We start from the raw sequence: 13,866 nt of genomic DNA, 5'->3' as shown, positions 1-13,866 counted from the left end.
TGCTGCTACTTATGATCTGCTTCCTTATAAATATATCATCAAGACTACTGCATGTATTAATTTTTAAAGAAAAGATTATCTAGAACATTGAATAACATTTAGCTGCAAAAAAGGCATATGTGAGGAGTTTGTGGGACAGCCTTTTATATTAGGACCTATACAAATACCTGCATTATAATATGTACTCAATAGAAATATAGTGAACGAATGAATGAATAAAAGCTCATCACTGACACTGAGTCAGAACTTATTGTCTAATATCAGTGGTGTAACTGTTAGTTCTGTAGATTTTTAAAGGATGAAAGGAACCAAAAGTCAAAACAGAGTTTTTGCCAATTATGGCATTAGAATTTTTATTTGTTGACTCTGCATTTATTATGAATAACACTGTGGTGGATAATTTTATATATCAACTTGACTGGACCAGGGTATACCCAGATATTCAATCAAACATTATTTTGTGTGTGTCTGTCAGGGTGTTTTTCCATGAGATGAATATTTAAAACGGTCCACTGAGTAAAACAGATGGTCTTCCCTACTGTGGGTGGGCCTGGTCTAATCAGTTGAAGGCCCGAATAGAACAAAAATGCTGAGCCAACTCTGAGGAAGAAGGAACTCCTCATTCTCAACTGCCTTTGAGTGGGGAACACTGTTTCTTTCCCCTGCTTTCAACTTCACTTCTTGGCTCTTGAACCTATTGGCCTTTGGACCAGACCTGCAACAGCAGCTTTCCTTGGTCTGAAGCTTGCCAAATGCAGATTTGGGGAATTTTGAGCCTTCATAACCACATGATCCAGTTCTTTACTTTACAGACAGACAGACAGACAGATAATATTCTATCAGTTCTGTTTCTCTGGAGAACTCTGACTAATACTAAAACAGTATAGACACTGACCACAAACCTTTTAAGGAAACCTTATCTTATAGTCTTATATTCATATATTGTTTAAAAATATGATCTTGTGTTATAGTTTCTCTTTATGTGTTTATATTTACTGTTATATTGCTCATTAAAGAAAAACTAGAGGGGATACTTTTCTTTACACATATGTATATTTCCTTCATGGAATTCTGAGGTTCCCAGCCCATGCTTATTTATTCATTTCCCTTAGAAAAGACTCTTTTTTAACCTTAGGTAGAGGAAATTTGTAAGGATGAATTATTAGATAATACTGGAACATAGTGAGAGACATTCTACAATATCAAGGTTTCTTCTATTTAATCAGATTCTCACAGTGAGTTCTACAATGAAACCTCCCAAAGAAATTTGGCAGTCTACAATTATAATTAAGACTAAACACTGATGTAAGGAAATATAGATTAAAATTTCACATCATTGAGAAACTGATGATGTAGTTCTTTTCTATGTCTAATGTATGATTCTATCACTACAAACAACACATTAAATAGACACCGTTATTATTCCATTTTTATATAATCACAAATTGAACACCTCTAAAACTGATTAGATAAGTTTACATTGTGACATTTGATCCTTTGTTTTCTTCACAAACACTGAATGAGGGTCGACTAGATGGAGAAGAGCAAATGAGAGAAATTGGGACAATTTTTCTGTAATCAATCAAGAATAAGATATTGAAGAAAAAGGAAATAGCATAAGCTTCCAAAAAGATACAGACAACGCAAAAAAGGTACAGTAATCAAAGCCATGGGAATAAACCTTTAAGCGAATGTAGGCATTTTATTCATAACGATCACACCATGTGAAAGCACTTATAATATTCTGTCACTCTATGCTGGTTCTTGAGAGGAGACCCAGTTCTCAAGAGGTGGTGATGAGGTCACTGACACTCCACATTGGGGTGCAGACAGGGCAGAAGGAAAAGTGTCTCCAGGACTGCGCTGAAAGATTGAGACAGGAGAGAGAGTAAAGCTAGTGAAGAACAAATTCCAAGAGTGAAAGATGGAGAGGTGCCCGAGTCACTGAGACGCTGGAGGCCCTGCTCTGCCACCAGTGAAATGTGAAGCTGATCATGAATGGGGGAGAAAGGGGAGATCACTGGAGGAAGTCAGCGGGGCTGTTGGAATTGTCCTCTTGTCCCTGCAAAATCATTTCAACAAAGCTTTGTGATATTAAATGTAACCCGTGATACCACAAAAGGGCTATGTTTAATGAAACAATCACATTAGGGCAATACTCAAATAAGCTGCTCAAAAAAATCATTCAGCTGATTAACTCAAAACCGTTGTACTAGCATTCCTGAATAACACTTTCAAATGTCATACCTGCCAGATGCCCAGCAATGAGAGGCCCTGTCAGCCAGGCTGGCATGGAATTTGGAAAAGTGTCAATGCTGCTGGTCCCATTAGCCCCCGTCAAGCACCCCTGCCAAAGAGACCCTGCCCTGAGCCCGACCCCGAAGCCCAGGTACCTGATTGTGTCTCACCGCTCCCTCAACAGTTTTAAGTGCCTCAGTTTCTCAGGTCCCACCTCCCAGCCAACTGCAGCGCCTGAGGCCTGACACGTGAGCGCGCCTGTGTTGGCGCCACTGCAGGACGCTCCCAGTTCCTGGAGTCTCCACAGTCCCTGCCTCAGCGCACCCGGAATCCCCTGCTTCTGATTCACCTTAGTGTCGCTGCCCCGTGCCTGAGCCCGAGGGCAGGGAGATGCTGTCCAGGCCCTCATTTGTGCGTCAGAACTACCATCCTGAGTGTGAGGCCGCCGTCAATACCCACATCAACGTACACTTCCACGCCTCCTACATGGAATTGTCCATGGCCTTTTACTTCGACCGTGAAGACGTGGCCCTGAAGCAGTTCAGCCAGTTCTTCCTGCAGAGGTCAAACAAGGAGAAGGAGCACGCAGAGAAGCTGATGCAGCTGCAGAACCAGCGTGGGGGCCGAATCCGCCTGCAGGACATCAGCAGTCCTCCCTGGGATGAATGGGAGAGTGGCCTCAGTGCCATGGAGTGCGCCTTGCACCTGGCGAAGAAAGTGAACCAGAGCCTGCTGAGTCTGCACCAGCTGGCCACCCAGAAGGGGGACGGCTACCTGTGCAATTTCCTGGAGAGGCACTACCTGCCCCAACAGGTGATGTTCATCAAAGAGTTGGGGGACCATGTCATCAAGCTGCGCAAGATGGGAGCTCCGGAATCCGGCCTGGCAGAGTACCTCTTTGACAAGCTCACCCTGGGCGACAGCAAGAAGAACTGAGCCTGGACTGCCTTCCCGACAGTAATGGGGTGACTTCCCCTGGTTACCGTGCTGAGCAAGCCTAATGCTGTATTGCCCTTCAAAACCTTCACTTAAGTTTTTTATGTCCCTGTTTTACCATTCCTTCCAAAAAAGTTATTGGTTCCCAAATAAAGGTGTTTCATTGATTCGTGTGTGTGAACCCCAAAAAATAAGACAAGTATGTAGGAGTGTGTCTTTCCAAACATACCCCATCACTGGTAGATCAGGATTACTGTGGATGGGAGGGCATATTCCCTGGGACCATGGATACAGGGTGCAAAACTTCTTTGAGAACCTGGATAGAGGGAACAGGTGTTCTGAGGGATGGAGGATGAAGGGAGAGGGTATGCCTGGGAGGATGGATAGAGAGAGGATTTATTCCCAGGAACCTGGATGGAAGGAGTGGGTATTCACTGATCCCTGGAGGAAGGTGGGGCTATTCTGTGGTACGCTAAATAGAGAGAAGGGGTATCCTGGGACCCTGGATTGTAGGAGAGAGTATTTCCTAGGCCCCGGATGGAGGGAGTTATTTTGTGGATCCTGGATGGAGGGAGAAGGTTTTCTGGGTATCTTGATGGAGGGAGAAGTTATCTAGACCTTAGATGGAGGGAGGAGATATTCCCTGGGCCCTGGATGGAGACAGAGGGTATTTCATGGGCTTAAAGTGGAGGGGAGAGGTATTCCCTGGGCCTTGAATGGAGGAGGAGCATTCCATGGGACCCATTGTGTGGGTGGAGTATTCTCTGGACCCTGAATGGAGGGAGATTGTATCTTCTTGGCCCTAGATTGAGGAGGAGGTATTCCCTGGGCACTGGATGAAGGGAGTGGTATTTCCTGAAACTTAGAGCAGGGCGGGACTATTCTTTTGACCTTGGATTCAGGGAGCTTTCATTTCCTGGCCCTTGCAGAATGGAAGGGTAATTCCTTGCACACTGGAATGAGGGTGGGGTTATTTCCTAGGCTCTGTCCTAGAGCTTAGGGAAAATGGCAGGTGGGAGAGGGCTGTCCCTGGAACCTGGATGGAGGAAGGGCATACACCCTTGACCCTGTAGGAGGGTGGGGCTATTTTGTGGGACAGTGGATGGAGGAAGGTGTATCCCTGAGACCCTGGAAGGAGGGAGCAGTATTCCCTGGACCCTTCATGCAAGGTGGGGTTATTCCCTGAACCCTTTATGGAAGAAAGGAAATTCCCTGGACTGTGGATGGAGGGAGGGTATATTATCTGAACCCTGTAGGAGTGTGTGACATTCCCCGCAACCCAGTTTGCGGTTAGAGGATAGTCCCTGGGTCTTGGATGGAGGCAGGGGCATTCTGTGGAACACAGGTTGGATGGAGTGGTTATTCCCTTATTCCGGATGGTAGAGGGTGTTTTACCTGGGCCCAATACGGAGGGAGAAGGAATTCCTTGGTCACTGGATGAGCGGAGGGCCTAGGTGTTCATTGAAACCTGGAGGAGGGTGGATGTATTTTGTGAGACCCTGGATGGAGGGAGGGCATAGTATATGGAACCTGGATGGAGGGAGGTTGTATTTCCAGGGTCCTGAATGCACAGAGGCATTATTCACAGTCTCTAACACAATGCAGACATGCAGAAAAGGGACACAATAGGACATATCTACCTAGAAGAAAAAAATACTAGTCTCCCAATGTCAGAAATATCGTATTTATTTTTGCCCGAAGGAGTGTCCCTGTCCTACCTATAAGCCATGCCATGCATGCTCAAAGGAACACCCCCTGAGTAACTCAGCACACTCCAGGTTTCCATTGCAGCTGACACCCTGTAGGGAAATGCACATCACGACTCCAGACCAGACCTGTGTTCGTTACTTCGGTTGATGAAATAAGTCTTTTATTCCTAACTGTACAGGAACACAGATTTGCCAAATGTATGAGGAAGATAAAAGAAAAAAAGACAAGCAATGCACAGATCTAATTCTGGGCAGGGGAAACCTAGATATAACACAGGAAACAGAAGAGAATTTTACCAAAATTCAAATTCATATTCCCAGAACTTTAAGGGAAGAAAATGGATCTATACAATAGAAATATATGCTATAGAAGTCATTAAAGGACAAAGTCCTTGCAAGATGGACATATTGTTGCAAAATTGAAACCATTAAATGCTAAGAGGTCAGAACAGATTCTCCCCACCTCACCAAGGCTGTGATGGAACCTGGAACTTGCCGAAGGTGCATTGGGCACTTGGACCTCTCCCGCTATTCACCTAAACCGTGCACACTCCTTTGCCACTCCCCCTCTGAGGGATCCTCCTTGCGCCCTCTCCGGAAAAATCGCGAGTCTTGGTAACAGTTTCTGTCTTCAGGTCCCACCCTCCCTTTTCCGGTTCCATCTCAGAGCCAACCTCCAGTCGCTTGCTGCAGACCTCTGGAGCACCACCCCTGTGCAGTGACGCTGACTCACCCAGGACGCCCAAAGGCTACTCCGCATCTCCAGCTCCAGCTTCTAGGACTTCTTCGCTTTGGTGCCTGCACCCCGCACCTGCGCTACCAGACATGGCCACCGCATTCACGCCCTGCCATGTGGGTAAGAACTGCCACCCCGAGTGTGGGGCCGCCATTGTCAACCAGGTCAACTTGGAGCTGTATGCCTCCTATGTGTACATGTCCATGGCCTGCTACTTCGACCGTGAAGACGTGGCCTTGAAGCACTTCAACCTGTTCTTCCTTCGGCAGTCGAACAAGGAGAGGGAGCACGCGGAGCATCTGTTGGGGCTACAGAACCAGCGTGCCTGCAATCTCCACCTGCACAACATCCCCAAGCCTGAGGAAGACAACTGGGGGAGTAGCCTGAGGGTCCTGGAGTGCGCCTTGCATTTGGCGAAAAGAGTGCAGCAGAGCCTGCTGAGTCTGCACCAGGTGGCCACCGAAAAGCACGGCCACGTCTGCAACTTCCTCAAGCACCACTACGTACAAGAACAAGCGATGTTCATCCAAGAGTTGGGGGACCATATCACCAACCTGCACAAGCTGGCGGCACAGGAAGAGAGCCTGGCAGAGTCCCTCTCTGACAAGCTCAGTCTGGGCGACAGCAAGAACTGAGCCGTGACTGCCTTCCCCATAGTCGTGGGGTGACTTGCGCTGGCCACCGTGCTGAGCATGCCTGTTGCCATATTGCCCTACGAAACGTCCAGTTAAGTTTTTATGTTCGAGTGTTATCATTACTTCCTAAAGTTATTAGTTGCTAAATAATTAAAGGTGCTTCCTTGGTTTGTGTGTGCAAAACTGACCCCTTTTTCATTTTAAAGTAAGTGTGCAGGAGTTTCTTCACTCACCCATGTCCCATTGTGTGCAGAATGGGATCTCCATGGCTGGAGGGAGGGGATATCTGGTGGGACCCTGGATGGAAGGAGGTATTCCATGGGTCCTGGATGGAGGGTGGGGTATTCCCTGGGCCCTGAATGAAGGGTGGACTATTCCCTGGGAGTCTGAGTGGAGTGACAGGATATTCCCTGCTGCTCTGGATGGAGGGAGGAGGTAATTCCTGGACTCTGGATAGAAGGAGGGGCATTCCTTGGGGCCCTGGATGGATGGAGGGAGAAGGTATTTGCAGGGGCTCTGGACAGAGGGTAGAAGTTTCTGTGGGACCCTGGATGGAGGGATGAGGTATACCCTGCACTCTGTATGGAGTTAGGGGGTATGTCATGGACCCGAATCAAGGGAGAAGTTATCCTTGGGACCTTGAATGGAGGGAAGAGGTATTCCCACAATCCTCTATGGAAGGAGTAGGTACACCTTGGGAGGATGGAGGGAAGGGATATTCTGTGTGACTCTAGATCAGGGGTATCAAACTCATTTTCACAAGGGGCCAGATCAGCTTCGAGGTTGCCTTCAAATGGCCGCAGGCAAGTTTAGTACTGTATAAATGTAACTACTTAACTGACAAGCCAGAGCTCACCACAGCCTCAGGGTAGAAACCCGGTGCTGGGCTGGATAAAACCAGATGCAAGGCCAGATTCAGCGCATGGGCCTGGTATTTGCCACCTGTGAACTAGATGGAGGGAGGACTTATTCGCTGGACCCTGGATGGAGAGAGGGTATTCCCTGGGCTTGAATGGATGGAAGAGCATTCTGTGGGACCTGGTATTGTGGTGGTGTATTCCTTTGACCCTGGATGGAGTGAGCAGGTATACCCTGAACCTTGCAGGAGGATGGGGCTGTGCTGACAGACACTGGATGAGGGAGAGGCATTTGACAGCCTATTCCCTCATGCGGGCTGCCTTTGGCCTCACCAACTCCTCCAATTACTCCATAACTTGTTTGGTTCATGTCCTTAAAGGAATGCTAGGTATTGTCTTTGCACTCAGTCCCTCTGGGGGTTGTTGTATGTGTAAACACCTACACATACATACGGGCATAGGTACATGCATACACATGCACTGAATTTGCATCACTGCCAGTGGTCTGGAAGAAATCAGCACTTTTCTGGCTGGACAAAACAAACTCAAGGGATAACATTACTAAAGGAGAAATGTCATACAGCTGACAGTACTCGGCAGATCAATGAGCCTTTCCTCTTGAGTGTTTGTCAGGTGAGAAACCAGAACTTGAGAATTCCATCCACAGAAGCAGAAGCCAAATGTTTATATTCTACCTAAAGAATATGTCCCAACCCATTGATTGACATTGAAATAAATTAAGTTTAAAATCATTTTGGCAGACAGCTACCAAATAATCAGATATTTCCTAGGAATTTGAAATTGCCCAAATATGTTTAACTGACCTTAAATACTGAGGGGGTTTTGTTTCTTTGTTTGTTCGTTTGTTTGCTTGTTTTGGGAAAATGGCAAAACCCTGAAGGAAATAAATCTAAAGGACATTGTCTATTTTTCAAGTATGAGCAAAAACTGAAGAGTGAAAAGCTCAGAAGGAAGGTAATTCTGTGAATAGCACACAGAAAACACTATGCAAAATCTACCTTGGTAACTGGTGTTTTTTACAGAGTTTTAACATTGGCTACTTGAGGTCATTATAGTTTCATGAATGAGAAAATCAGGATATAACAATAAAGAGTTTGAAAGAAAGGTTAAAAAACTAAAAATGAGAGAAAAATTGCTCATGTCCAATCATGAAGAAAAATGATTACATGCAAGAGTTATTCTATTAGCACTCCAGGTCAATATGACTATGAGGCACAGAAAATTTTATAAGGATTATACTTTTTGCCTAACTTGGTTGGAAAAACTTACCCTCGATTTCAGTCAAACAAAATATCTACAGCTTCAACCAAGATGTTCTGGATCTGTACACTAACTTACATAATTGCAGCAAATATATTTTCCCCAAATATAATTGTTATGAAGGCAAAGGTATGAGAACTTCTGTATCACCTTCTTCATTTGTGACAACAGAAGGAAAAAATTTTAAATAAAATATTATTGAACACATGTGAATATTTCAAGGTAAATACATATCACAGAACATTCTTATTATCAACTCATCCAGAACTAATTTTATACTACATATTTACACATATATACATTATGTATATATATATATACATTATACATATCCATATATATATACATATATAATGTTGGTGAAGAAAGGGAACTGATACAGACTCTCGGGCCCATGAGATCAAAGTCAATGCCAGTTGCACTCATTCAGCACAAAGTTGGACTTACATTAGATGCTAAATAGGTACTGATTAGATATATGGTACATTTGTGTCATTCTAACTTGGTGTCTTTACCTGTATTTGTTCTTGAGTTTAAATCTAAATGAAACACAACAGCATGGTGATGGCCAGAGGGAAGGCAGTGGGAGCTGGGGAGAGATTCCAAAGGAGGAAAGAAGATGAAAATCTGTGATAATGTCAACAGTAAAAATAAAGTTTAAAGAAAGAAAACAAAGAAAAATTACTGGAAGCACTGCCAGGATTGTCTGGATCTCTTTATAGGTCATCACAGCACACAGATACAGTGTGCACAATTGCACATGTTTTGAATCATACCGAGTGTGATTGCTGCTGGCTGGTCTCTCCAAGTGTAAAAAAGACAATTGTCCCATGCCCATGCATATAGTCACATTGATTTCATCAGCTTCAAACACTAAAATTTCCTTTTAAAGTGATGAGTGGGAAATGAAAAATATTTGAATAGGAGGAAACTTCAGCACCCTCAGTTATTCAAATTAGTGAGAACTTCAGTGGTACTTCATGAAACCAGAATAACTACATCCGGGTAAGGTATCACTTTCTTTTCCACAAATCAATAAAAAAGGACAGGCAATATTTAAATAATGCCTTCCACTACCTGAAAGAAAATTTACTTCATGAATCACTCAGAGAACTAAAGTGTGCCAACTGTTCCAGAAAGAAGAGTGGTCCAGACCTGAGATGGCCCACACATATCAGGGAGTGAAGGCATGGCACTCGAGAGAGAACTTGCATCCCAGCATACAGAGAAGAGACAGCAAGTGTATTCTCAGTCAGAAGGATTATGTTTAAGAGAAAAAGCATAATCTGAAGTTTCACTGAATCTTCTTAATTTCAATGTTGTAGTTTGATTTGCATATCTTTATAAATTGTTAGTTGTACAGCCAGAAAGGCATACTTTTAAGCATAGAGATTTTTATACCTAGTTTTATGTTTATGTATATTAAAGTAAAATTATAAGAGTAATTTGTCACCATTGGGTGTCTTTGATTTTTTCCTTCTCAAAGAAACCCAATTTAAACACATTTAACATCCAGTCCCACTCACTTGTTTTAATTTGGAGAAATAATGAGACATGATGAGAAATAAAAAAGCTTTTAATAAGGCCCTCAACATTTTAATTAGTGTTTCTGAGCCCCTACTATGTGAAATTTAGTATCACAGCAGTTAAACAGTCTTTGCCCTGAAGGAGCTCATGGTGCAGCCAAACATTCCAAACTACCCAGAGAGGAATCCGGATCACAGGGTCACTGGCTGCTAATTACAAGATGTATGCTTGCTGGAGCATGTTACTGGCTCTCAAATTCACAGCTTCGTTATTTGTAAAATATGGCTGGTGATGGTGAAAAGTTAACTGAGAGAGTATCTGTAACAGTGAGGTAATAGAGTGTCAACAGCCCAGAGACAGATGATATTAAGGATGGATAAGATAATACTGATTTTGGATTGCTCTCACTTTTCATTGCTGCTTTATTAAATGAGTTTTATACATATGCAAACACACACAGAGTAAGTCACCAACTGCTGCTACTTGTGATCTGCTTCCTTATAAATATACCATCAAGCCTACTGCATGTATTAATTTTTAAAGAAAAAATTATCTGGAACATTGATTAACACCTAGCTGCAAAAAGGCATATGTGAGGAGTTTGTGGGACAGCCTTTTATATTAGGACCTATAAAATACATAGCATATAACATGTACTCAATAGAAATATAGTGAATGAATGAATGAATAAAAGCTCATCACTGACACTGAGTCAGAACTTATTGTCTAATATCAGTGGTGTAACTATTAGTTCTGTAGATTTTTAAAGGATGAAGGGAACTGAAAGTCAAAGCAGCTTTTGCCAATTATGGCACTAGAATTTTTATTTGTTGCCTCTACATTTATTATGAATAACACTGTGGTGGATAATTTTATATATCAACTTGACTGGACCAGGGTATACCCAGATATTTAATCAATCATTATTCTGTGTGTGCCTGTCAGGGTGTTTTTCCATGAGATGAATATTTGAAACGGTCCACTGAGTAAAGCAGATGGTCTTCCCTACTGTGGGTGGGCCTGGTCTAATCAGTTGAAGGCCCGAATAGAACAAAAATGCTGAGCCAACTCTGAGGAAGAAGGAACTCCTCATTCTCAACTGCCTTTGAGTGGGGAACACTATTCCTTTCCCCTGCCTTCAACTTCACTTCTTGGCTCTTGAACCTATTGGCCTTTGGACTGGCCCTGCAACAGCAGCTGTCCTGTGTGGCGGACTCTGGCTTGCAGAGTCTACCTGTTGTGACTGAAGACGAGAAGAAATACACAGGCTACAGCAGTACTGTGAAGAAAAAGTGAATGTCATGGCTACTCTCTCAAGAGGAGAGTGCCCAGATAGACTTTTTCTCTTTTTCTTGGGTTTTACATCAAAGAAAGATTTATTATCTATTACATAGAATGTTATTGGTATATTTTAGGTACAATCAAGGAAATGAAAATAACATGAAGAGGGGAATGGCGGTGAGCTGATTAACTCTGTCCTTGGGAAAAATCACACAGGCTTTGGAAATTACCTTGAAGATAGGCAATACACATTTGTTGTTTTAGACCGGGGTGATGGAATTTTAGCAAGAGAAAGCATACCAGTCTGTATTCATTTTCTAGGCCTGATTCCCATGGAAAAACTTGGTTTGAAGGACTGGCTCCTGCCCAACATCTCACTTCTGTAGGTTTTCCATACAGAGCCGAGTAACATTTCCCACACCAAAACAAACCAGTACCCCTCACTCCTGGGTCTGAAGCTTGCCAAATGGACATCTGGGGAGTTTTGAGCCTTCATAACCACATGAGCCAATTCTTTAGTTTACAAACAGACAGACAGATAGATAATATTCTGTAAGTTCTGTTTCTCTGGAGAACCCTGACTTATACTAATACAGTATAGACACTGACCACAAACCTTTCAAGGAAACCTTATCTTATATTCTTATATTCATAGTTTTTAAATATAATATTTTCTTATAGTTTCTCTTTATGTGTTTATATATTTTTTAAGATTTTATTTATTTATTTTTAGAGATGGAAGGGAGGGAGATAGAGAGAGAGAGAAAAACATCAATGTGCTGTTGCTGGGGGTTATAGCCTGCAACCCAGGCATGTACCCTGGCTGGGAATCAAACCTGGGACACTTTGGTTCGCAGCCCGCACTCAATTATGTGTTTATATTTATTCTTATATTGCTCATTAAAGAAAAACTGGAGGAGATACTTTTGTTCATACATATGTATATTCCATTCATGGAATTTTGAGGTTCCCAGCCCATGCTTGTTTATTCATTTCCCTTAGAAAAGATTGTTTTTTAACCTTAGGTAGAGTAAATTTATAAGGATGAATTATTAGATAATACTGGAACATAGTGAGAAACATTCTGCAATAGCAAGGTTTCTTCTATATAAACAGGTTCTCACAGTGAGGTCTACAATGAAATCTCCCAAAGAAATTTGGAAAGTCTACAATTATAATTAAGACTAAACACTGATGTAAGGAAATGTAGATTAAAATTTCACATCATTGAGAAACTGATCATATAGTTCTTTTTTTCTATCCAAAATGTGTTTATTGGGATGGTCCCCCACTCCTCTTGATTCAGGGTGCTTTTCGTGCTACTTGCTTCTGAAAGAGCATCCTTCTGCAAGCCTTGCTTTTCCTCCTGTAAGCTGACAGAGAAGAATGGGGCAGACAACACACAAAACTACCATTTGTGCATGGCTAAAGACATTGGCGATCTTCTAGCATCTTGGGCATTTCCCACCCATGAAGGAGCAATTGGGGATCTATACCAGGGGCTTCTTCTTGTGTTTCCTCTTCTCCTCTTCTGGAGAGGGATGAAGGAGATCCTTAGAGAGAGTAAGGTTGTCATGGGGAGGTGGTCCCTGCCACATACGTGGGCATGTAGTTCTTTTCTATGTCTAATATATAATTCTATCATTACAAATAACGCATCAAATAGACACTGTTACTATTTCATTTTTAGATAATCAACAAATTGAGTACTCCTAAAACCGATTAGATTAGTTTACATTGTGATATTTGATCCTTTGTTTTCTTCATAAACACTGAATAAGGGTAGAAGCATGGAGGAGGGCAAAGGGGGAAAATTGGGACAACTGTAATAGGACAACAATAAGATATTAAAGAAAAATGAAATAGCATAAGTTTCCAAACAGAAATAGACAACTCGAAAGAAGGCCCAGTAATCAAAGCCATGGGAATAAAGCCTTAAGTGAAAGTAGGTATTTTATTCATAATGATCACACCATGTGAGAGCACTTACAATATTCTGTCACTCTATGCTGTGTCTTGAGAGCAGAGCCACCTTTGATTCTTCTGTGTATCTCCAGAATCTCAGTGTCCAACACATATTTCGAGTATATGTTTGGTGGTTGAATTAATCATAAACAAATTAATTATAAATACCTAGGTTGGTCTTACGTGTTCCACTATAATACCCTTGAATTGTAAGAACATATTTTCTCTTTTTAATTTCCATACATGTGTAACATCTTGGATGTATTTACTTGGGACAAAAAGCGGAAAAAGATGGCAGTTTTCTGTTTGTTATTTGATCTGCTTCTGCACTAGAATACAAGTCCCATGGGAACAGAAGAAGTCTCTCTTTCTTCCGAGTATTTACCCAAACCCTAAAATGGCCTGGGCCATTTTACACAATGAGTGTTTGTTGAATGAGTTAGTGGCTATTTGAGATCAGTAGTATTCTCAACTACTTTGGCTCGTTCCTTAGAACTTAAGTGAAAGGTTTAGGAAAAAAGTCTTACTCAGTGGCAGTGAAACTACAAATGAGGTTGGAGGTGTTGAATATATCCACACGGTTAAGTGCTTTTTTCAAGATTTAACTAAACCTTTCGTTTCCTGCCAGAGGGAACTGAAGTCTGAGCTTCCCTAAGAGGACAGAGACTGGCAAGCCAGGTGAAAGGGGTGAAGCCTCTAGG

The 13,866-nt window shown here is 42.5% G+C and overlaps 2 protein-coding genes and 1 pseudogene across 2 annotated transcripts; 2 read left to right on the top strand and 1 right to left on the bottom strand.

Moving 5' to 3' along the window:
* The first annotated feature begins 2,628 nt into the window (after window positions 1-2,628).
* On the top strand, window positions 2,629-3,184 carry LOC114505033 (ferritin heavy chain-like). The gene has a single exon (XM_036016334.1). It carries the CDS (start codon window positions 2,629-2,631, stop codon window positions 3,172-3,174), a length of 546 nt encoding a protein of 181 aa, XP_035872227.1. The 3' UTR covers window positions 3,175-3,184.
* Window positions 3,185-5,708: 2,524 nt separating this feature from the next.
* Window positions 5,709-6,254, top strand: LOC114505638 (ferritin heavy chain-like). Its single transcript, XM_036016871.1, has one exon. The coding sequence runs from the start codon at window positions 5,709-5,711 to the stop codon at window positions 6,252-6,254; it is 546 nt and encodes a 181-aa protein (XP_035872764.1).
* A 6,265-nt stretch (window positions 6,255-12,519) lies between these two features.
* On the bottom strand, window positions 12,520-12,798 carry LOC114505637 (annotated as a pseudogene).
* Window positions 12,799-13,866: the final 1,068 nt, after the last annotated feature.

This window comes from Phyllostomus discolor, chromosome X (assembly GCF_004126475.2).
Source record: "Phyllostomus discolor isolate MPI-MPIP mPhyDis1 chromosome X, mPhyDis1.pri.v3, whole genome shotgun sequence".
NCBI classification, from domain to species: domain Eukaryota; kingdom Metazoa; phylum Chordata; class Mammalia; order Chiroptera; family Phyllostomidae; genus Phyllostomus; species Phyllostomus discolor.
The sequence above is the reverse complement of the archived record's forward strand: the minus strand, read 5'-3'. Positions and strand labels throughout refer to the sequence as shown.

Bases quoted from the DNA above. Each gene is read 5' to 3' on its own strand.
- LOC114505033 (XM_036016334.1), top strand. From the start codon at position 2,629: ATGCTGTCCAGGCCCTCATTTGTGCGTCAGAACTACCATCCTGAGTGT.
- LOC114505638 (XM_036016871.1), top strand. From the start codon at position 5,709: ATGGCCACCGCATTCACGCCCTGCCATGTGGGTAAGAACTGCCACCCC.